This window comes from Mastigoproctus giganteus, chromosome 8 (genome assembly GCF_048544385.1).
Source record: "Mastigoproctus giganteus isolate SK-2022 chromosome 8, ASM4854438v1, whole genome shotgun sequence".
In the NCBI taxonomy this organism is placed as follows: domain Eukaryota; kingdom Metazoa; phylum Arthropoda; class Arachnida; order Uropygi; family Thelyphonidae; genus Mastigoproctus; species Mastigoproctus giganteus.
In genome coordinates, this window is record NC_143582.1 from 89672027 (window position 1) to 89695241 (window position 23215).

Here is a 23215-nt window from a genome sequence, read left to right on the forward strand (position 1 = left end):
TCACTTGACTGATCCTCGTTGATATAATATAGTTAGGACTATTTCTCTCATTAGCAGGTTTTATTTCATAAATTCACAATGACATGCGCTTAGATTTTATTAGAATGTACTACGTAGCGGTTTACCCAAGGGCCGGCTGTAAGTGGACAAAAAGATGAGTTGCTTTCGGTTCTTTGTTTGTGATATCATCGCAGTTGCGATGACTGCCAGACTGTAATTATTTTATACTTGATCCCACAAACCGTAGGGTCACTTTAGTGCCGATCCCCGAGAATTATTGAATTACTCCATTCCGAAACTGCACTTTTAAGAGGGCAACTAATACTTTAATATTTCATTTTAGGTACGTTGCTGTTGTATGCCCATTGAAACCACGCATGACCCGAAGAACAGCTTTACTGGTGATAGTAGGAATCTGGTTGTGTGCTGGGGTTCTTGCGCTCCCTGCCCTTCTCTATTCTCAAGTGAGAGATTACAGGTATTACGAAGGAAATCGAATTCTGTGCTTTCTTGTGTGGCCGGATGGTCTTGGAGGAATCTCAGATTACATGTAAGTCAACGAAGTAAACCTGATGGAGTGTAATTTTTAATTGTTCATATAAGAATCCTTTGCTATCAGTAGATAACTTGATTAAGTCAGAAGAGAGTTTGAATCTATTCTATCAAACAAAACAAGATCAGAACTGAAGTTTACGCCAAGGGGGAAGAAGTTAAAAAAAAATAAATAATAAATAAATAAATATATATATACGTATATAATATTTTTAATAAATATAAATATAATCACACAGATTAAAGAAAAGAATAAGTAATTAAAAGGAACAATAGCTAGCATCAGGTGGGTAAATTTGGTTATAGATCAAAAAGGGAAAAGGCAAATATGCAAATAAATCTGATATCGGCAAAATAAAATCTGATACATGATCAGATATTTCATCAGGGGACTACACCTGATCATGCATCAAAGGACTGAGTTTCTATACTTGTCCATAACTTTGGAAGAGAAAATTAAAAAAAATAATAAATAGGATCGAATTAGGAAAGCAATAAAATAGCTGATCATGTATCAACTTTTAGTTTGCTGATATCAGATTTATTTGCATATTTGCCTTTTCCCTTTTTGATCTATAGCCAAATTTACCCACCCTTATCTGATGCTAGCTACCGTTCCTTTTAATTACTTATTCTTTTCTTTAATCTGTGTAACCTACATTCCCATCATTATATTTATATTTACTAAAAATATTATATATATGTACATTTACATCCTTTGCTGCTGCTTTGGTGTATTTGCCATATCCTATTTATTTATTTTTATCTCCTCACCTTTCCTGTGAGGAGACTCATAATTATCGTAATATATCTTATATTATATATGCGTATATATATATATGTTAGGTGTTATATATATGTAGTTAGGTGTTTAAAAAAATGGACTTTTCCATTTTGATTCATCTCTTTATCATTTAAACAGTACAGACTTATATTTACTGGAACTAATTCTTATATGAACGTATCGTTCTTATATGTATTTATTCTTCTTTGTCTTATTTCTTGTGTATATACATTCTTATACTTACGGGAAATGTTTCTCATTCTTTTTGGTAATATTTCTTATCTAAATTTGGCTATATAATGATTAATTAAATGAAGTTGTAAATAGTGACCAGATGTTTAAACTATGTGGTTACTATTTAAAACAGCAATATTATTTGCTTATTTGAAATGATGTTAAAATAACGATATGAGTATTAAATTATACATTTTCAGATTACAGAATAGTTAACGGCACATTTTCAGATTACAGAATAGTTAACGGCTACGGAATAGTTTATGGGTAAAGAGTTAACTAGCGTACGTTAGTGCAATTGCATCATTTCTGTTTGTAAGCAACTACTTTAGTAGTCATTAATTGGCATCATTAAGTATATCTCATATTGTGAATACCTTCACAACGAGTTGCCATGATATTGCACTACTTCGAATAAGTAACGCTTCACCGAGAAGACTTACTTAACGATGCGAATTAATGACTACTAAAGTAGTTGGCTACGAACAGAAATGATGCAATTGCACTAGCTTGTATGTTAGTTAACTCATTACCTAAGCTGAGACTTTAGCCCTAAACTATTCTGTGATCTAATTTACTCCACACCATCAGGCGTCTCTCATATTGTGGAGTTATACTTCGCAACTGGGTTATCATCATTGTAATGCCAGGGCACCTGCTCTTCTCCACTGAAAATAAGTAACAAATAGTCTTCTTCTAGCGTTACAATTATATAATCTATTTCTTAAAGAAAGTGAATGAAATTTTATTAGTCTAAAATACCATTTTTCACTATTTAATTATACACTTATAAGAAATTTGTTGAGACAGGTTAACTAAAGAAATTGGTTTCGTATACAACAGCGAAACTTCTTACGTTCATCACAAAAGGGTGTTTTAGTCCAAGCCCTTGTGGATAGCACGCTTGGTAGGATCGCCATCTTCCCCACACCGAGCACAGCTACAAACCTAAGAATACTTGATTTCATACATAGAATCATGCAACTCGCGCCTGCAGCACAGTGAGCACACACGCCTTGCAAGTCATCGCTGGAACCCTCCCCTTGGACCTAGAGGTGGTGAGGAGAGGCATACTCCACGAGCTCGCTAAAGGCAATGTTTGTACACACCTTGACTTCAACGGAGATCCAGGAAATAACCGCATTGCGGAAAAAAGAAGACTCCAGACCCACTTGTGGCAGGCACGATGGGATGTCTCCATCAAAGGTCGGATAACAAAGAAGTTCTTTCCAAATGTAAATAGATTCCAACCAAAATGACCAACCTGGTACGCACCTGGTCTGTTTGTGACATACCTACTCACAGGACATGGTGCCTTAAACGCCAAACTAACAACTCTGGGAATAATTGAAAATCCAAATTGTACTTGTGGCGATCCAGAAACTTGGTCGCACCTAATGTGTGACTGCCACCAATACAACGACATCCGCTGCCAGCTGGTGACAAGACTACAACATTCACTGAAGGACCAGGAGCAATTCATCCTGGACGATAAAGAACCATATATGGCATTCACTGAATTTGCGAAGAAACTGTTTGACAGATGCCGAGACACACTGACCCAACAAGCGAATAACAACACAACTGGAAACTAAATGGAGTGACAAATGCAGAAAGACCCGCAGACCAAAATGGTAGAGGAGGAACAAGTAACAAAAGGCAACTAAGAATGGACAAGCAACATAACGACAATATAAAATGGAACAAGCTACTATTCCCACAACAAATTCCACACCTCCAACGAGAATAAAAGGACATACTCTACAACTCTATTACTGACTCCAACCTGGAACCTGCAAAAGGGACACACGGACCTGAACCCTGCAGTTTCGCTGCCATCAAGCCTCGTTGGCGATCAGAATCGAGCACCTGACTCAATTCCTTTCCAACCCTACCACGGCGGAGTTGGAAAGGAATTGAGGGGGTTCGGAGGGGAGAGGAGACACCTTGTCTCCTCCCCCTTTCCTCTCTGGTGCCTCACTGATCAACTACTTTTCATCCAGCAAACAGAAAATCGACCATAGAACACATTTATAGACAGTATACACAGATGGCTGTGTATACTGTCTATAAATGTCTTAGTCGCTGTATGGTCTTAGTCTTGTCTGATGCTCCTAAAACCGTACAACAACAACAACAGTACTCCTAAGTCTTTCTTGAATCGATTTCAGGAGCTTATAGCGAGAAGAAAGGCCTGGATTCGAGTCCCCTTAAAAATAGAGAAATTCGATTTAATGGGCAGTATTATGTCTTGGTTGAGTTAGTTGATTTCAGGGGAAGTTTGCAAACACGTAGTTAATAAACAGTATATTGACACCTCACATCCTTGGTTGCTTTGGCGATGAAACAAACACAGAAACTTTCATTAGCTGTGAAAGAAAAGTAGATTTCTCGTTTTGTTTCTTTGAAAGATTTTGTTGAGCAATACTTTTCACGAATATAGAAGCTCATTCTGAGGTTATTTAGGCGATCTGTAATGTGAAAGGAAAAGAAGGTAGCTTCATAAGTTTTGTCCTTAAGCAATGAGACCTTTCGACCTATCGCTTTCATTTTCATTTATTTATTTTTTTGTGCTCGGTGCATAATCCTGTTTACAAAAATTTAAGAGTCTGTATAGTACCTGGTAATTACCACTGGGAGCTTAAAGTTAAGCTTCTTGTAATGAGATTCTGCCAAGTGAAACAAGCTCGTGAAGATCTTAAAGCGCTTTACTACTGTAAAGTGTTACTTACAAGGAGCTACTGACATTTCTTGTTCATTAAAGAAATGTCATTTCAAAGCAGTACACTGAGGTCCATGTAAATTCTGTATATGAAACACGCGATGATAGTGCTCGGTTTAATGCAACTAAAAGAAATTATCTCACCCTTAATACGAATTTAACAAGTTAGATAATGCATGCATTACGGTACACCCCAAATGCATTCGATTTTTTTCTTTTTTTTTTATGATTTAAGCTGGTTTTTAGTTTAACTGAATTGACTACAAGATTTCTTTAACACACTGTGTGAGGAGGAAGGTGATTATAAAAATTGTGCAACCGCGTGGGCGTACAGAAGGGACAGACAGGACGGGGGGTGAGGGAAGATATGCTCTTAGTTAAGAAGTACGTAAAATATAAGGCAGTGCATCCAGTGGACATGGGTGGCCAGTGCAATATTGAGTAAATCTGTTGTGACATAAGCACTGAGAAAACAAATATGAGGTAAACAGTAGAAGGAAGGGATTGAATCACTAGATATGAATAGATTAACTATTAAAGATCCTGCGTAGGTCGCGAAAAAATGGACGGGCATTTTGCATCCACATTCACAACTGAGGAATATTTTAGAGATGAGGATTCCAGAAGTGAGTCAAATTATGATAGGGAACTAATTGATTTTGTGATAACTGAGAGGAAAGTGGAGGAGAAATTGTTGAAGCTAAGCATAAAAAGCTCCTGACGTGGTTGGGATCGCTCCAGTTAAAGGAAGCAGCAAAGGAAGTAAGTAAATCCTTAGCCATAATTATGAGAGCATCCTTGAATTCAGGAGAGGTCCTCGTGGATTGGAGAAGTGCAAATGTATCCCCAATTCACAAAAGGTGCTCAATTAGAGATATGACTAATACAATCCCGTTAGCTTAACTTCTGTTCCAGAGAAAATAATGGAGTCGCTGGTTAAAGAAGTAATATACAGGACTACCTGGAGAGGAATGCAGTTATGCTGCGGTCACAGCATGGATTTGTTAAGGACCGATCTTCTCTGACCAATTTATGAGGCAGTAACAAAGGAACTGGATGAAAAACAACATTATATACTGATATTTCAGAAAATCTTCTGATACTGTTGCACATAAAAAGACTGCTATACAAGTTGGAGCAGCGTGGCATTAAGGGCAGGTTTCTGTTAAGGATAAAGCAATGATTGAACAGGAAAGGACAGAATGGTTATCAGCTGGCACTACTAGTGGCTGAAAAATGGCACTTGTTTAACATTGACGAATATAAGATACTTCACATGGGGAGCAATAATCCCGGATTAACGTAGCAGCTGAGTGGTGCAATACTCAAGTGCAGCTCATGTTGTTTTGTTAAAGATATATAGGAATTTTGCCAGCAGGGATACAGCTGAATATAGGTCTAGTAGCCTCATTATAGGAAGGATGTGAATCTGTGGAAACGGGTGCAGAGAAATGCATCAAGATTGGTGAGGGAAGCAAAACGATGCTCTTACCAGGAAAGACTTATTTTGCAAATTTTAACGTCTGGAGACTTGGCACTTTTGAGTAGATATGATTGAAGTATTTAAGGCTTTGATTGGATTGAGTAAGCTCAACGTTGGTGAAATCTTGCTCAGACTACACACAGGGTGGTTGATCGTTGGGATTTTAATGTATAACCACATTTTTTTCTTAACGTCAGATCTTCACCATAGAACTAAGCAAACAACCACCCAATAAGCACAGAATAACAGCGTTATTGCTTCCAACTAACTCATCAGATCTCGCTTGGAGCCGACATTTTACATCTGTAAAGAAGCTCAAGATTTCATAGATATTTTGACAAGTTTAAAACTGGTATTCGAAAGATTAGAATGAGAAGAACGTTAACCTCCTTTTTCTTCTTGTCTTTTGAATTGCTGAGTTCTCTTTACGAGTATGCTTGATTATTTATTTGTCGATGACGCATGAACTTTGCTGATTTGAAACTTTTATCACTTCCGCTTCGGAGAAAATGACACTTCACAGCAGTGAAGTGTCATTCACATTTTCTCCGAAATTGTTTTTCATTTTTGATCGTATGGCGCACGAAATGGGACTTATGAAGAAACTTAAAAGTCCATTTAAAACTAACAGCAAGAGAAAACTTGGTATTTGTTAGTACTATTAGTTTTAATAAATCTTCCATGATATAAATCATCAACAGGATATCGAAACTAATGCACAGTTACGAGTGTCACCGCTTGGTTCTACGACAGTAGAGATAGTTCAGTCCGTTGGGGTTACTGCTGATGTGTAGCACGCATTAACGTACCTTGCCCATCTGTCATTTTCTCAGGAATCCTGTGCATGGGATCAATTTTTCCTAACAAATAGGCCTCGCGGGTGGCGTAGTGGATAACTTTGCTCCTATCCCTTATGGAATGGCTGGCTCGGTTGCATTTCCGGCAACGGCCAAAGTTGAGAAACACTTCCAGGTCAAGGCGGAAGGAAGGAAGTTTTTCACAGCGGATCAAGTTATGAAACAAGTTAGTTTTTGGAAGAAAAACTTGGTTTTCCAAGATTTCCTTGAGAAATTTAGAGAAAATCGAAGAGTGATTTAAATACGGTAATAAAAAAAAAGGTAAATTTCCCTAGGCCATACAGTTTTTCACAGGCATATACTGTATTTGTATTTTGGGATTTGGAATTTTCAAAATGACTTGTTATTGTTATCGTTGGGTGATTATATAGCGCCGTATATAATATGTATAAACATTGCATATGTTTTGTGGTCGATTTGCTGTTTGCTGGACGAAAAACCCGAGTTTCCGAAAGAAAAAAACCATGCTACCTCGCCTGAGACCAACTAACTCAGCCACTTTTTTTTCTCTTCTATCTCATCCTTGTTTATTACATTGTATTAGCCTTTACTGTAAACCCCTGGCTTGTAGCCGTGAAGGGTATTGTGTACGTGTCCCTTTTGCATGCAATGAAGAGTTCTTCTTCTTCTTCACGTTGTGAAAAAGATCGAAAACTTCCTGGCGTCATTGACGGGATTCGACTTCGAGTCTTTCCACCGGGTGTAGGGAGGATTATAAATAAATTTTCTGATATCAGCTGTGCTACCCATTGATGGCTCAAAATGACTTAATTCAATGCTCTAATCCTGTCTGTAGATTTCCATTTTATGTATAAAAAGGAATTACGTCCATTTTTTATAAACGCAAGAAGAAAACAGACGTAAAATCAAGTGAAAGACTGATCTCTAAAATATACTAGGTATTGTACATTAGGTACTAGACTGCTCGACAAAATTAATAGAACACGTAGTATAATCGGTGCAGCTTGCAATAAAGTGGGACAAATTTTGGCATAGTGGTGTGCCAGAAAATAACAATGAAATGAGGAGACATCGAGAAACTTCGAGCAAGTATAAGGAACATTTACAGGGGTTGTATAAGAATTACCAAAATGGTCACATTACAAGAGTCTATACAAGATGCTCGAAAATATGACATCAGTACGGCGTATGATCACCTCCCACGGCTAAACTCGCCTGACAGCGGCGAACCATTATCGATATAAGGGTATCTATAAGATTCTGTGGCAACAAATCCCATTCTTCCATCAGTGCAGAGCTTAGCTCACGAAGAGCGAGGAGATCTGAACAGATCGAACATGTGTGGTGCAGTGCGACACCTAAGGGTGTCGCACTGCACCACACATGTTCGATCGGATTTAAGCCTGGTGATCGTGCTGGCCACAGCAGTCGTTGGATATTTTCAGTTTCAAGATATTCCTCTATCACTTGAGCTCTATATGCAGTGGCGTTAAATCTGGGCTAACCGCACCGCTAAAAAGTCGCACATAGGGTTTGATGATCTGTTCTCGGTACTTTCTGCGCAGTTACGGTATCCCTATATCAAAAACCTGAAGAGGGTGTCTTCGATAAAGTGGGACAAAATTTGGTACAGTGGTGTGCCAAAGAATAACAATGAAATGAGGAGACAGCGAGAAACTTCAAACAAATATAAGAGACATTTATAGGGGTTGTATAAGAATTTATTGGTCATTATTTCTCCCCAAACGACACCACTTCCACCTTATGTGTCCCTTTCTTTGTTGTTGGAGAGATGGTACCTCCTTGTCTCGAGATGAAATAACGTCTATTTGTAGGCTAAAACGTAACTCGGCAGAGAACAGAACTGTATTCCATTTGTCAGGACTCCAAGGCACATGTTTGGCACCCGTTTCGACGACTTTGCGGTGGTTTGGGGTTATTTGGATAAAAAAAAACAGTGGCTTCTCTGCATAGCGTCCGCTTGAATTGAGCCTTCTTAACGCAGTCCGATTGGAAATGTTTTCACCTGTGGCCACAGCAATCTTAAGAGACAGTTGATGACAAAACATCAAAACATCGAGTCCTTCATTAAAATCTTTTGTATCTCAGATTAAAGCGAATTCAGCGGTCCAAACAAATGATAGTCCGAAGAGGCGAGGTTAGAATTGTATGGCGAGTGACTGAGAATAAAAATGTCTAATTAAATAACAGTTAGGATCACTAGAACCTTGATTATCTTCTTAATATGAACCTTCTTCAGATAAAGAACTCATCAAAAGAACCGAAAGATAAGAAATTTACTATATACTATCTCAGAACTGATTATCGCTGCTTACCTTAGCAGAAGGTGGCTCATGAGAAACGAATTACACTGCGTACGTTCTTGAGTTCAGGTGAAACAGATAGAAGCTTCTTCGCCATTTCCTACGAAGCAAAATATAAAAAAAGGAGATCAAATTAGCACAAAATATCTTGCCCCATCTTAGTTTCCAGCATCCACTAGCAATAGATATATTTTTTAAAAATTTCCTTTTGTGACAACAAAAGAAATTAAAACCTGCATAATTCATAAAAAGTTACAGCCTAGGGAATCTTATCCTTTGACCACCACTCGTAAACATTTATTCTGTGTAATTTTTAAAGGAAAGGTGAAAGTGCACAAGGGCAGCCTTCATTATACGCATTACCTTCACTTGCAATGAAAGAAAATACCAGACTTCTCTGCGAGCACACTCACTCTTATGAATTTTTTTTCACTTGCTACACTGTCTCGTATATTCATTAAATAGAATGAAAAATGGGCATCTTCTTAAGGGATGCTTAAGCTTTTACTACGATTAGGAATATGCGATTCGGTTCCCACGCAATCCGCTGTGATTCAATCATCTAACATCGAATCCCCTCCTTCCAAGAAGATATTGTGTTTCCAGTGACGCATTGAAAATGTTCTATCTCTCCCGGGAATTTTACCCAAACATTATTGCACAATTCATTAAATTTTTGAAATGGAACTGCAAAAAATTTTCAGAATAACCGTTTTACCTTCCAAGAAGACGACCATAGAAGACAGCAAGGAATAAATCTTGTTTACCTGTGGGATAATTCTATGTTCTTTTTTGTAAAAATTTACGAATGAAGATGGCGAAAATGTTAGATGCACAATAGAAATTTAAAAGCGAACATGTTCATTTTTCTCACAAGTATAACTAAATGTATATCTAATTCATTAGCAGCGTTGTTATTTTTAGTTTTTGGTTCGGAAGTTCCAGTTTTTCATCCCGAAAACAAATAACTAGACCACGGAATGCACTCAAGAGAAATAATACACAATGTTCTTGTTTATACTCCGGCAGGACCGCCAGATCAGTGGAGTTTACAATAAATTATCAATACAAACATTAATCGTATTTAGCAGTCACGGGCTTGAACCCCTGTCCACTCATATACTGCCCTTGTGGGTAGCACAGTTGGTAGGATCGTCGCCCTCTCCACATCAGATGGAAAAGACCTGAGTTCGAGCCCCATCGATGATATGAGGAATTTTTATGGGCCTCTTTCACAATACGCCTGAGCTAGTCGGTCTCAGGCGAGAGTAGCATGGTTTTTTCTTCCGGAAACTCGTTTTTTTCGTTCAGCATACAGAAAATCGACCACAGAACACATGCAGTTTTACAGACAATACACACACGGAGTAATATGGCCTTAGTCACTAATGCTCCTAAAACCCTACAACAACACAATATACTGATGTTTCATGGCCTCAATTTCCTTGGAGCAAAATCAAAAATAGATATTTCTATCTAATGTAGCGAAAAAATGGCAATATTATTGGATTTGAGGACATCAACGACTTAGACCATATTGAGCCACTGTGTGTTATGTCTAAAAATGTATGCTCGCTGGCCGATTTACACTGTAGGCTGAAAACCCTACTTCCTTCTCCTGAGATCGGCTAATTAGAGCCCCGACTGAAGAAACCATTCGAAGGACAATTATTATGAAAAGACAACCTCTATAAGTAGGATAAAAGGGACTATTTTCATTATGCGGATACAATGAATAGATACTTCGTGAGGCAAACTCTATACATATTACATACACTACGAAATAATGAAAAGTATTGGGACAATACTAACGAATATTTTATTCGCACTGCTGGTTAGTGGTGCACAGCGAAGCCTTCCAATACTACATTTGGACAATGTCTAGTGCTGAATGGTGTAAAAATCCAGTCTGCTGAAAACGAAAAGCAAAAGCATGAGCAGAAAGTTTAACCTGATTAATGGGGCTGCCTAATAACAACCGCTGAGCTGATAACTACGCAGCGAAAGTCATGTAACCTTTGTGTTAGAAATCTTTTAATGGATTTTACTTGTTCCCGAAAGGACTTGGTCTTACTTTCTATTTTTCCCTCTAAGTTATGTACAGGAATCTCTCGATTAACGTAGACTCCTTTAACAAAATTTCGAAGTTACGATAGAGAAATTAGTGGAGAAAAATTTGATATTTAATGAATAAACTCGAATTTAAACAAATTCAACGAAAACTGAGAATCTGGTACACAAAATAGCATATATAGTCACTAGCCAAAAAATTAGAAACCTTTATTCTAATATCTAATAGGGCCACCTTTTGCCCGAATTACAGCTAATACACCCCTTGGCATGTATGGAATTTGGTGTCTGAGGGAATCTAGCTTCAGATTTGACTATTCTTCCATCAGGATTTTTGTCAACTGATTTTCTGTGGTCAGTAGAGAACTGCAAGCCGAACTGTCCTTTCCAACATATCCCAGACAGTCTCAACCAGATTTATATCTACAGAATTTCCAGATAGTACAGTGGTAACGATCGCTGTCTTTGCTCACCGTGTGGAAAGAGCCTGGATTCCATTTCAATCTAGACAGAATAAATTTTTATGAGCTTTGGGAACATGGCAGAGTTGAGCCGGTCTCTGGTTATTTTGCACGGTTTTTCATCCTAAAAAACAGAATGAAAAGCGTGCAGAGAATACACGCAATTTATACTGCTGAGAGTATATTGTTGAGATACAAAATGGCTGTTGGGATATAAGTTTAAAAAAGAACGATGAGCAGTCTGTGACTTTTGATTTTGCGCATTTCTTAGTGATACAATTGACTACACTATAGTACTGCTTTACTACTTTTGATGCTTGATAATTATAAACAACCTAAACCAATAAAACAAACTAAGGAGATTGTGTTTGTTTTATTAATGCGATTTAATACGTTATGCTACATTTTAGGTAATTTTTCGATTTTTATCATAAAACTTATTTTTTAGAAAGAAGATATACTCCAATCCTACCCCAGGACGAGTGTTAACAACTCGTCTTGGGGTAGTTCCATACGTGCGTGTTCGGTTAAGAACGTAAATAAGTAAATAAATGTTTATTGTATTAGTAAAATATACTATAAAATTATCCACCAGAGCCTAATCGGTGTGAGGTTATTACAGTAGACAGTGAAAACAAAACATTGAAGTCCAGAGGACTAAATACTATAAACATGTAGATTTCTAGGAAAAAAAGTGACGTTATAATGCTTAAAAGACATGGTAATTTATAACAAATTGCAATAAAGTACAAATATTTGTCAAGTATTATCCATAAAGTTGAAAAATGAAGAATAACCTTAATGTAAAAACAAATACAGCTCGATTATGTAATAAGAACCGATAACCAACTCCAACAATTACTTCTGATCACCAAAGAGTTCGCACTGACCTCAGGATGCAATTTAGCCTAGACAAATGCAAAACCCATGAATTTCATGAGGGAAATCCAGTCAGCCGAAACAGATGATGACCGATGAACAAAAATCAAATTATTATATTAGAGTTACCCGTAATTGATTACATAAACCGGTATTTGTGTCTGTAAATTGCGTGTATTCTCAGGTCGATTTGCCTGTTTTGCTGGACAAAAAAACCTTGCTATCTACGCCTGAGACGACTTACTCAGCTACGGAGTGAAAAAAGCCCATTAAAGTTACTCGCGTCATCGACGGGATCCGAACCCGGGCATTTTTCACCCGGTGTGGGGAGGAAAAGGCCCGGAGGACGGTGACGATACCACTATGCTACATGCGCTGGATGGCCGGTGAACAGATTGAAGCTATGATAGAATGAAAGGCCTACATATATCTAGGAATGATGCAGGCTCAAGGAAAACACGATCAAGGTCCGCCTCACTGAGAAACACCATCAGAGATCGAGGAGCCTGTTAAAATCAATGTCGAAGGGTGGGAACATGGTCAGAGTCATAAAAATCTTTGCAGTCGCAATGCTAACGTACTCATTCGTGATCATAGACTGGATAACACTAAGCTGGAGGAGATTGTGAGATCGACTAGGACAGTAATGACCAGGGGACGGAGAGACTGGCCATATCCGGAAAGAAGGAAGAAGGGGATTGACTGAACTCACTGAACAAGAGAAGAAGAAGGCGATTAAGAACCAGCGCCAATCTACCAAGCCATTAGAAAGATAGACAAATGGCCTCCTCTCTATAACTCTGAAGAAACTACAGACAAACAAGGAGACCCACATATAGAAGAAACAAACCCAGAACTTTAGGCGAAGAAGGTACCTCATGGCAGACATTACAATGACATTCATCAAGACTACATATATAAGATGGCTTCCAACACATTGGCCCACGAGCAAAAGGCTCTTCCTCAGGACTATAGGATTCATGCTCGCCATCCACGACTAGGTAATCGACAACATGAACTACAGAAAATAAGTCTCCACAACAGACCAGACATTACCCTCATCGACAAGAAGGAAAGGACTACTTACCTGATCGACATAGCAGTGTCCAAAACACCAGCAACCTCCAGAAAACATATGGGGAAAATATCAGGAAGTACTTAGACTTAAGACAAGAAGTCAAAAATAAGTGACATATGGAACAAGTAATGACCATCCCAATCGTCGTGTCAACCACCAGTAGTTCCAAAGAGCCTCCATAACGAACCTAGAAACAGTAGGCCTCCCAGAGAACATATACATGGAACTCCAGAAAGCCGCTTTTCCACCCTGAGCACTTGTAGGATAGTAAGAGTTTCTCGACCAACAGTTACAATAATAATAGTAACCACAACCAACCAACCACCTCATGCATGCACTTGGTACAAGTATCCGTCAAGGGGCAGAAAAAAATCCCAGAGAAAGGGTTTTTAATAATCATAATAATAATCCCAAAGTACGAGCTACGGCTACGGCTACGGCTCACAACTGCTTGCAACCGCAAAGAAGTGTGTAATACTGTACATTCGAAGTTAGTTTTCTGTAACACGGAAATGAATATGTATGAATCATTAATCTGCTGCGCTTTCTGTGAAAAAGAGGCTGATCAAGCAGCTCATCACAAGTAAATCTTGTGATGCTCGCACTTGAGAATTTTGTTCTCTCTCTCTCTCTATAACTCTGAAGAAACTACAGAGAAAAGTAAGAAATCATTCAAATGTTGTTTCTGCAGATAGAAGAGTCCAGCGAAGGAGAAGGACCGTGATACCAGTAATACTCTCTCTCTCTCTCTCTCTCTCTCTCTCTCTCTCTCTCTCTCTCTCTCTCTCTCTCTCTCTCTCTCCGCTCTTCCTAAGTTTCCTGGAGGATAATAAAAGATAGCTTAGAACATCTTAAAGCATTAGTCAACCTCTTCAAACGGCTGTATTAAAACTCTCTGATCAGCTTAAGCATTTTAACGAGGCTTAGAAGAGTAAACAGATGAATTAGCCGCTATGCTAGAGGGCGTAATACGATTGGAAAGAAATGCTGGAAACTAGATAACATCCTACACAATTAATGCTACCCAAAATAGTACTCAGCTTCTGGAATCAAAAACCGACCGTAGTGTAATCACAAGGAATAACTTTAAGCATCCTGCTCCTTCTCCAAATATGTACTCGCCAAATGGACTGTGGAAACCAAACCTTAAAAGCACTATTGCTAGATCTGAAAGATTATGCTAAAATCCTACATAAAGGATATAAAATGATAGAAGTTATCCTTCTGGATACATCTGTGTGGTTGTGGAAGTTGAGAGCTTAAATAAAAGGGTTTTAGAAGCATCAGCGACTATGGCCATATTGCTCCTTGTATCTTGTCGGTAATTATTTACTCGAGGTATTTTCTGTTTGCTAGACGAAAAACCCGGGAGGGAAAAAACCATATTACCCTCGCCTAGGACCGACTAACTCAGCCGCGTTGTGAAAAAGGCCCATAAAATTCCCCCCGTCATCGACGGAATTCGAATTGAGGTCTCGAATTTCCATCCGGTGTGGGGAGGACGTCGATTCTTCCCACAAGGGAAGTGTGGATGAGGTCACCATCTAAAACACTTCTGGAAATAGATGTTTGGTTCTTTTGCTGATAATATAAGGTGCTCAAGAGTTCAGAAATATCTGTATTATTCGGATAGGTATTATAAGAGATGCAGCAAAATCTTGAGAATAAAATATGAACGAATATTAAACGAACAGATGTTGCTTTAACTAACAAAAAACAAATTTATCCACTCCTTTATTATAACTTTCACAAAATAAAAATCTATTATACTTTTCTTATATCTTTCTTATAATCTTTCTTATATCTTTCTTTTCTTATAATTGTATCTCACTAATTTATTTTTTAGATGGAAGTTTTTCGCGTTCTCCATCCCCGAATCTGTATTTGTATCTTCTTGATGCATGGATGTGGCCTTGAATAAATGAATCTTTTCTAAATATAGAAATATCAAAAGCGACACTTAAGTGCTGACAGGTCCCTTTTGAAAAGAAAAGAACAGCTGACTTAGCAACTACTTCGCTTTTCTATCCGATAAGGTGTTTCGGCATCCAGCCCTTAACACTTAATTTTAACTTCATCTGATATCAAAATACCGGAGAAACAAGAAATAAATATGGAATACCTCAACTTAACCTATTCAGAACGTATTTGATTAAATGTGGAAATTAGTAAACAAAGCGTGATTCATTTGGTTAATAATTATTAAATAGGAGCCTAATAATTTCCTTTCAGAGAATATTTGAAAGGTGAATCTATAAAAACGGATTTCTTTCAACAGCTTGTCGTACAAAAGTCTACTTAAAAGAGTCAAAGAAAAATAAAGGCTTCTAGCATCGAACTGATGTGGTTGCATAAAAGAAACTGAATATTTTTGGACCAATATTAAGACCAAAAAGTCATTAAAAATTAACTTCATGTTTAGATTAATAGAAAAATCACAAAAAATTACCTCCAGTAATTACCTCCAAAAAATTTCACTTTTTTGTGATTAAGATGAACTCTGATCACGCTGAAGTCCAAGGGAAAAGTTGCAACAACAAAATCTGAATTACCAAGACAATATAGGGATTACTTGTTGGAATTCTACGTAATCTTTTGTGGAAGCGTACCACTATAAGACTCAATTAAATGACGATGTCATGCTGTAAGAGTTAGATAGCCGACATCCAAAGACGTTGCAACTGTTGGCTTTCGAGATATTGTCTTCTGATTTGATGTTATAACTTTTAAATTTCCTGTACTGATAAATTTAATTTTAAGGTTCCGATTTAGCTGGTTTAAACAGGGTCGTGTGCCCAAATGCAAACAAGAAATTGCTGTCTGTACCCCACTATAAGAAAAGGGAGTATTAATGGGAATGTGTGGTGCTCTCATTAATACTCTTACAATATCTCCGCACCTTTTATCATTGATACGCCAAGAGAGATGCAGTAACATGATGCAAGATGCAAGAGAGATACAGAGAGATGCAGATCCCAGGTTAAAAAAAAAAACTCGAAACTTCGGATTGGAAACCTACGATTTGCAAGATTCTTCCTCTTCTCCTTCTTTCACTTTTTTGTCAAATAACGGACTTCTCCATAGGAGAAGTCCGTTATTTGTTTGATGTCCTTGTTCAATTTTGAAGGTTCCAACTGAATTCTTCTGTTTACACAAATTATTTCTTATAAAATACTGTACAATAGGAACAATGCTCTTATATTACTTAATAAATTAAATTTAGGTTTGTTCTATTTCAAATATTGTAAATATTCAATATTAAGTGACTAATATTTCGTATAAATCCTAGTTATTATTGTACCTCTTATGCATACTTTTTTGTTGCTAATATACATCTGAGTTCTACGTTACTCATACATTTTTTCTAAATAAATAAACCTGTCTAAATAGACCTTGCACTTGGCTTTGTTAGAGAATTTAGCATGTCTACATCCGTCTTTCGCACGCGAACTTGCGAGAATAGGGTCATATGAAAGTCGTTGAATAGATTAGTAGGAAGTATACTTTTGAAGAGATTTTGAGAATCCATCGTGAAGCTTTCCTCATTCAACAGTCACTGCCAAGAAATCCATAATACACGTACCACGGATTTAAGCTGAAGGATTTTCACTATACTCATGAGAGGTGGGCACAACCGAGCAGCTGATGTTATACAGCTGTTGGTACTTTTTAAGCTAGCTGTTCCTGTAGATTGAATTGTTCTTGGTGTTCCAAAGAAATGGTAAGGATTCAAGGAGACCCAACAATTGAGCCCGCAATTCATTCAGGTTTCGTGGATGCTGCTGTTGTGTTTTCACTCTCCATGCAAGATATTCCTTATACTTTCGATATAGAATTTAAATCTGATGACTTATCTGCCCAGTTAATTCCCCTATCTGGCTCCATAATTCCCTTAGTGTTCGTCATGACTGCAAATTAAACAGTTGTCATCCTGAAATAGAGAACTATCGAAATCACTAGTCTCCTCCAAGGTTCAGAAAAACGCACAACCTGATCATCCAGAATATTTTGTATAGTCAGCCTGATCCAACCTGGTTGATATTTCAAGTGGGGAACTCATTTCATAATAGTTAAAACACCCACAAAGCTTGCTTCTCCTGTGAACACAGTACCTGTCATTATTAGAGTATACGCAAAATTTGGATTCGTCAGACCCCCATTAGAGCTTTCCAATCCAATCATCGACAGTCCAGTTTTTATGCCTTTTGTCTCCTATTAGTCGGACGGGCTTTTTATGTCCAGCTGTCTTTTTCAGGAGATCCTACTCCAGGTATCTTATGCAATTCTCTCTTTTTTTATTTTGTTTAAATCATTTCGAGTATACACCTCACCTCAGAAACGTTCTACATTGCCAGTGGGTTTCTTTTTTTAACAGAAGACACAGAGAAGTTTACATTACCTTAGTTGTATAACAGATTTAGCCAAAAATAAATAATGAACAACAATAGCATTAATTATAATTAAATAAATGCACATGTTTATTTAAGAGATAACACGTTTCTTTGTGGCCAATGTCAATGTAGGGGATAAAGAAAAGGGAAAGCCTTTTCTTTGCAATATGGTTCATCGTCTATGTCGAGGATGAGGAACTTGCCAACAGGGTTGGAAGGGAACATTCTATCAAGGCTCTTTATCCTGTCCCTGAGTGGCTGTAAAGTGGCTTAATTATGGTGACTGGGTCTGTTGGTGGTTGGGTGGTGCAGGACAATCTCAGCTGGACAATCTCTACAACAACAACTATCTCAGCCAGACTTGAGACTTCGCAATGTTCTCTCAGAAATCGGCCTACTGATTTGGCTAAATGTTTGTAGCAGTTTTTATCTTGTTTTAAATCGTTTTTCAATTACCATGCGCGGTATTCTTCGCTGATCGTCGATCGGGTCATTGTCGATTTCAGTGCTATAAGCGTGGAAGATAAACGTATTTAATATCTTATAAGCGTTAAATACCACAGGTTTTTTTGTATGTTCTAGGACAAGTCTTTCATTGTGAGATTTTCAATGAGAGAGAGAGAGACAGAGGTGATTTTAGACGTTAAAAATAAAGTTTGGGATATGCCGCTGTTTTATTTATGTATTAGCAATATTTTAATACAGATTAGGAAATATCAAGATTCTAATAACATTATTATCATTGTTCGGATGAAACAGAATTTTTTTTCCAAAGTGCTTCAATTAATATTTTAGTTGTTGTTTTTGTTGTTGTTGTTGCAGTAGGATTTTAGGAGCATCAGCATCTAAGACCATATTGCTCTGTATATATTGTCTGCAAATTGCGTGTGTTCTGTGGTTGATTTTCTGTTTACTGTACAAAACAAACTGAGTTTCCGGGAGGAAAAACCATGCTACCCTCGCCTGAGACGGACAAAATCAGCCACGCTGTGGAAAAGACCCATAAAAGTTCCTCACGTCATCGACGGGACTCGAACTCAGGTCTTTTCCACCAGGTGTGGGAAAGACAGTCTACCAACTGTGCTAACCATGAGGGTGCCGCAACTTGAATCTCCAACAATAGTTCAACAGCTAATAGCATTATTATCACTTGAAAATTTCTTTCTTTTATTCATAATAAGTTTTCATTATTCTGAACAAAATAAATCTGACAATACTACATCTGGGGAATGAGATTGGGAGGGGAGGGGAGGGGGAAATGGAGAAATTCAAAGCCACGATCTGTGATTATGTGCCTGGCTTGTGAAATGGTCCACTGTTCGAATGAAACAGATCGGTTTTCACCCAGCGTTCTTCACTTCACTTTTTTCTATTATTCTGATTTTAAATTTTCTCATGACATTTAAAATTTGCTTAGATATTTGTAAAAGATTATATTAATAACTATAGGTCTGTAATAGATGAAAATGGTGAATGTTTTGTAAATAAACACGATTGGAAAAGAATAAAGAATACTAGTGTAGAATGTAGAAATTCGCTTAGCAAGGCAGGCGAATGTTACGAGAAAACAGATGGGAAATATTGTCTGAAAGTGAACAGAAGCAGCTTTGCCTATACTTACTTTGTTCCTAGTATCACGTAGATGCAAAATTCTAGCTGTCATCGTTTTCTTACAGTCTTAATCTAAATACTTTTGCTTATTCAGTCATTAAAAAAGTATTTTGATGATTGAATAAACAACTGGATTACTTGAATATGAATACTAATTATTACTTTTCCAGATATAACGTGATATTTCTCTTGCTGACCTACGTTGTTCCAATGATATTCATGGCAGTCACCTATACTTGGATGGGTAGAGTACTCTGGGGAAGCAAAGGAATTGGAGAACGGACCGAACATCAGGTGGAAGCAATAAAATCAAAACAAAGGGTAATGATCATTACCTTTTCAGTGTAGTAATTTAAAAATGGGTGAATCCCTTTTATTTATGTTCAAATAAATATGCCGAAAACAATTTTCCTGTTGTAATTGTTGAAACCACACAAACAGCGTTATACTTTCTGGTTTCTTGCTAAAGCGACCGAGCTCATTATCAAAATTATTGATATTTTTCTTTAATACATTAATGCCCTTTTATTCACTATAAATCCTATTCATACTTTTGCTGATAGTAGTATACTGCATTCTTCTTTTCAACTTGAAAAACTTCGCTGTTGTTGTCTTGGGATTTTTCGTGTCCTCTGCTGTACTATACAAAACCACAATTACTCGAATATCCACTGATAGCGCGTTATGCTGCCTCCAGATTATTTCCCAATTAGGTGGTTGGCGTATGAAATATGATGATCTTTTAATCTGCATAAAATGACCATGAAAAAATATGTACAAAAGATGGTGGTTGATTATTGGTCAAGAATGAAGTCTAGATGGAACAACTATTGCTGGTGAATTGACGCTTGTTTCTTCCCTTCTGCGATTGTAGTAGATGATTCATGCTGCTGTTGATAACATTATCAAGGAGCCCATTCAGTGGCAAGGATTCCCAGCAGCCTACGAGGGCACAAGCTACTGGAGAGATTGTGTAGGCGTTTACGGGTAGCAATACGTCTCCCAAAAGAAACCAGAACGTGCTCTACATGCATTTTGAACCTTTTCTTTTTTTTTTTTTTTTTTTCTTGCCTGTCCTGAGAGGATCAAGAATTTAATGTCCAACTTAACGTCCAGTTTGTACCGGAATGTACACAGTCGAAGAGAACAGATGTACCTCTTGGGTAGTACAATTGGTATAATCACCATTCTCCTCAGGCCGGAAAAAGACCTGAGTTCGAATCCCGTACATAACGAGAGGAGTTTTCATGTGTTTTCCACAACGTGACTGACTTAGTCGGTCTCAGACGAGAGTAGAATGTTTGTTTTTTCTCCCGGAATCTTAGGATTTTCATCCAGAAAACATGCAAAATCAATCACAGAACACATACAATTTACAGACAATATATACGACGCAATATGGCCTAAATTGCTGATGCGCCTACAACAACAACAACAACAACAACAAGGGAGCATGTTGTTTGTTCAAGCACAGCCCAATCGCAATTTGTTATGTCACAGTATATACAAGAGCACAGTAGAAAAGTTCACTTATTTTCTTCCCTTATTTGTTTTAGAATAAATGTATAATATAGGAACTTTAACAAAGACTTTCTATTTTCATTGCAGGTAGTACGCATGCTCATTGCAGTTGTGTTGATCTTCGCAGTGTGCTGGTTGCCATATCACATCTATTTTCTATACACATATCACGACACACAGTTTGTATATGCAGACTACGCTCAGCATGTTTACTTGGCAATATACTGGCTCGCGATGTCAAACTCGATGTATAATCCAATTATTTACTGCTGGATGAATGGAAGGTAGGCCATATTATACGGGCATTATTTGATATTCATTCATTCTTATTAGTTTTTAATAAATTCTGTACGGGTTTAGTTATTAAGAAGGAACCAGTTCGAGAGAAGGACTAGATATTAAGTATTCGACTATTTAATAATCAAAATATTGTTGGTATATAACCAACGATGTATTTATTATAGAATAAAAGTTTGAAAGTTTACGTACAATTTCAACAGGCAATAAAGGCTGTCTTCCTAACAACAGTTGACAATATGTCAGAAAGATCTGTGCCGTCTGAAAATGCTGTCAAGTAACAGAACTGCACATTTTTACCTGTCTAGAGAAATAAAACCAGCAAGTGTCAGATTAAAGAAAACGTATCATAGTGCCATTAGTTTAAGCAAATAGAATTATAGAACTTACTGTGATAAGAGACGAAGAACGAATTTTCTATTCTTATAAAAATCAAAGCCACAAAATATTTCAAAGGTAGTGAAAACAAATATAAGATTTTGATTCAAGGGTTTCGCTTAAGCATATACAAGGCAGTAAGAAGGAAATCTCCAGAACTCGTGGTTCTAGGTTAAGAATGACATTTGTATATAAAAAAGGTTCTGCATGCTGTTGGATAGACTGGATTGCAATATTGATCTTGGAAGGTGCCAGCACTAATTCTCACTATGATGGATCACTCAAAAAAGTCGATTGTAAAGTTGGAGGGCGTTAATAGTTTCGCTGAAATCCACAAAACACATCTGGAATTTTTTCTTGCCCCATCCCGTTTTTTATGCCTTTTATTTTACTGTTTATCATAAATAGTTACTGTATAGATGTAGCCGACTTGTCAGCGCGAAAATGCAGTAGCATAAGAGTTTCGGTTGACCGCGGTTTGAGCCCGAATTCTTTTCAAAATGATTTATGTAGCAGTGCCAGAATCTGAACAGAACAAATGCTATTTTGTACATATACGGCAAAGGTGCGTATATGTACCGAGAATGTGTCCAAAAGCGTACCTTGTATGTTATTCTGTGAACACTAACAGCCTTAGTATTTAGAAATTGAACAGTGGATAATACAAGTTCAAAAATACCATAACTGCGAAAAAATTTTATTTTGTTGCACAGAGCATTAAACTACAATACATAAATAAGCTTTCGGCTGGGTGGCAGCCTTCATCGGATTAAAATACTTGAATGGCATTTGGAATAGAGATGCACTGCCAGGATGGTGCGTGAGGCGCGTGGTTAATTGTTTGTTGATGTTTGTGGCTGTGACGTATGGTGGTGACGTGGCCAGCGTTTGTCTATGGATAGAATTACTGACTCTGTGATGGGATTAACTTGACAACCACTGTTCCTGTTTAAAGAGGTGGTCGTGAGACTCCAGAAAGATTTTATCTTCATAGCCCGTAGCAGACAACACCTGAGGTTTGCACATAGATGCAAAGCTAACAGGATTATACCGAATGGGTTTCGCTACAAACAACCGTTTCCTAATGAGCGTATGGGACGTGCCTGTCGGAACTTCGGCTTCAGAACTCTACGCATATGGATCGGCTGCCTCCATCATGACATACAGCGTACTTCAGCGAGCAAAGCAGCCGTACTAGCCGACCTTAAGGCTCTGATTCCGGATCCTATTTACACCAAGGTAATCAATACTTTATGTTACCAGGCCGTCAGAGAATCAGATTGTTATTGTGCCGGACAGAAACGTAAGTTCAATACTTTAATTAATGAATCCCATCAATTTCGTCGCCAGCGTAATGCCCCTCTCACAAATTGCACGGATTTCGTATTGAACCTAAGCAGCAAGCAGTTATCTGCAGAACAAATAAACTTATTGACCCTTGGCATGACATTTGCCGTTCTTCCAAAGCACCCACCGATCACCGACATCGCCTTGGGTGTGGAAGCAAGCTTATCACGCTTCCCAGAAGATGTAGCCAACACAATCCGCTTAAAGACTGCAGCAGTTCTACACCATGCTCGCCCCGTCTCTTCAAACCTCAGCCGTATACAGA

The 23215-nt window shown here is 37.7% G+C and overlaps 1 protein-coding gene across 1 annotated transcript in view; it reads left to right on the top strand.

The window, feature by feature from the left end:
* Positions 1 to 23215, top strand: part of LOC150081708 (tachykinin-like peptides receptor 86C) — a 174819-nt gene that overhangs the window by 142272 nt on the left and 9332 nt on the right. The window contains exons 2-4 of the mRNA XM_090379573.1: positions 344 to 550; positions 19578 to 19728; positions 21016 to 21212. Of these exons, the coding sequence (XP_090235699.1) occupies positions 344 to 550; positions 19578 to 19728; positions 21016 to 21212 (555 nt within the window). The remainder of the gene's footprint in view (positions 1 to 343; positions 551 to 19577; positions 19729 to 21015; positions 21213 to 23215) is intronic.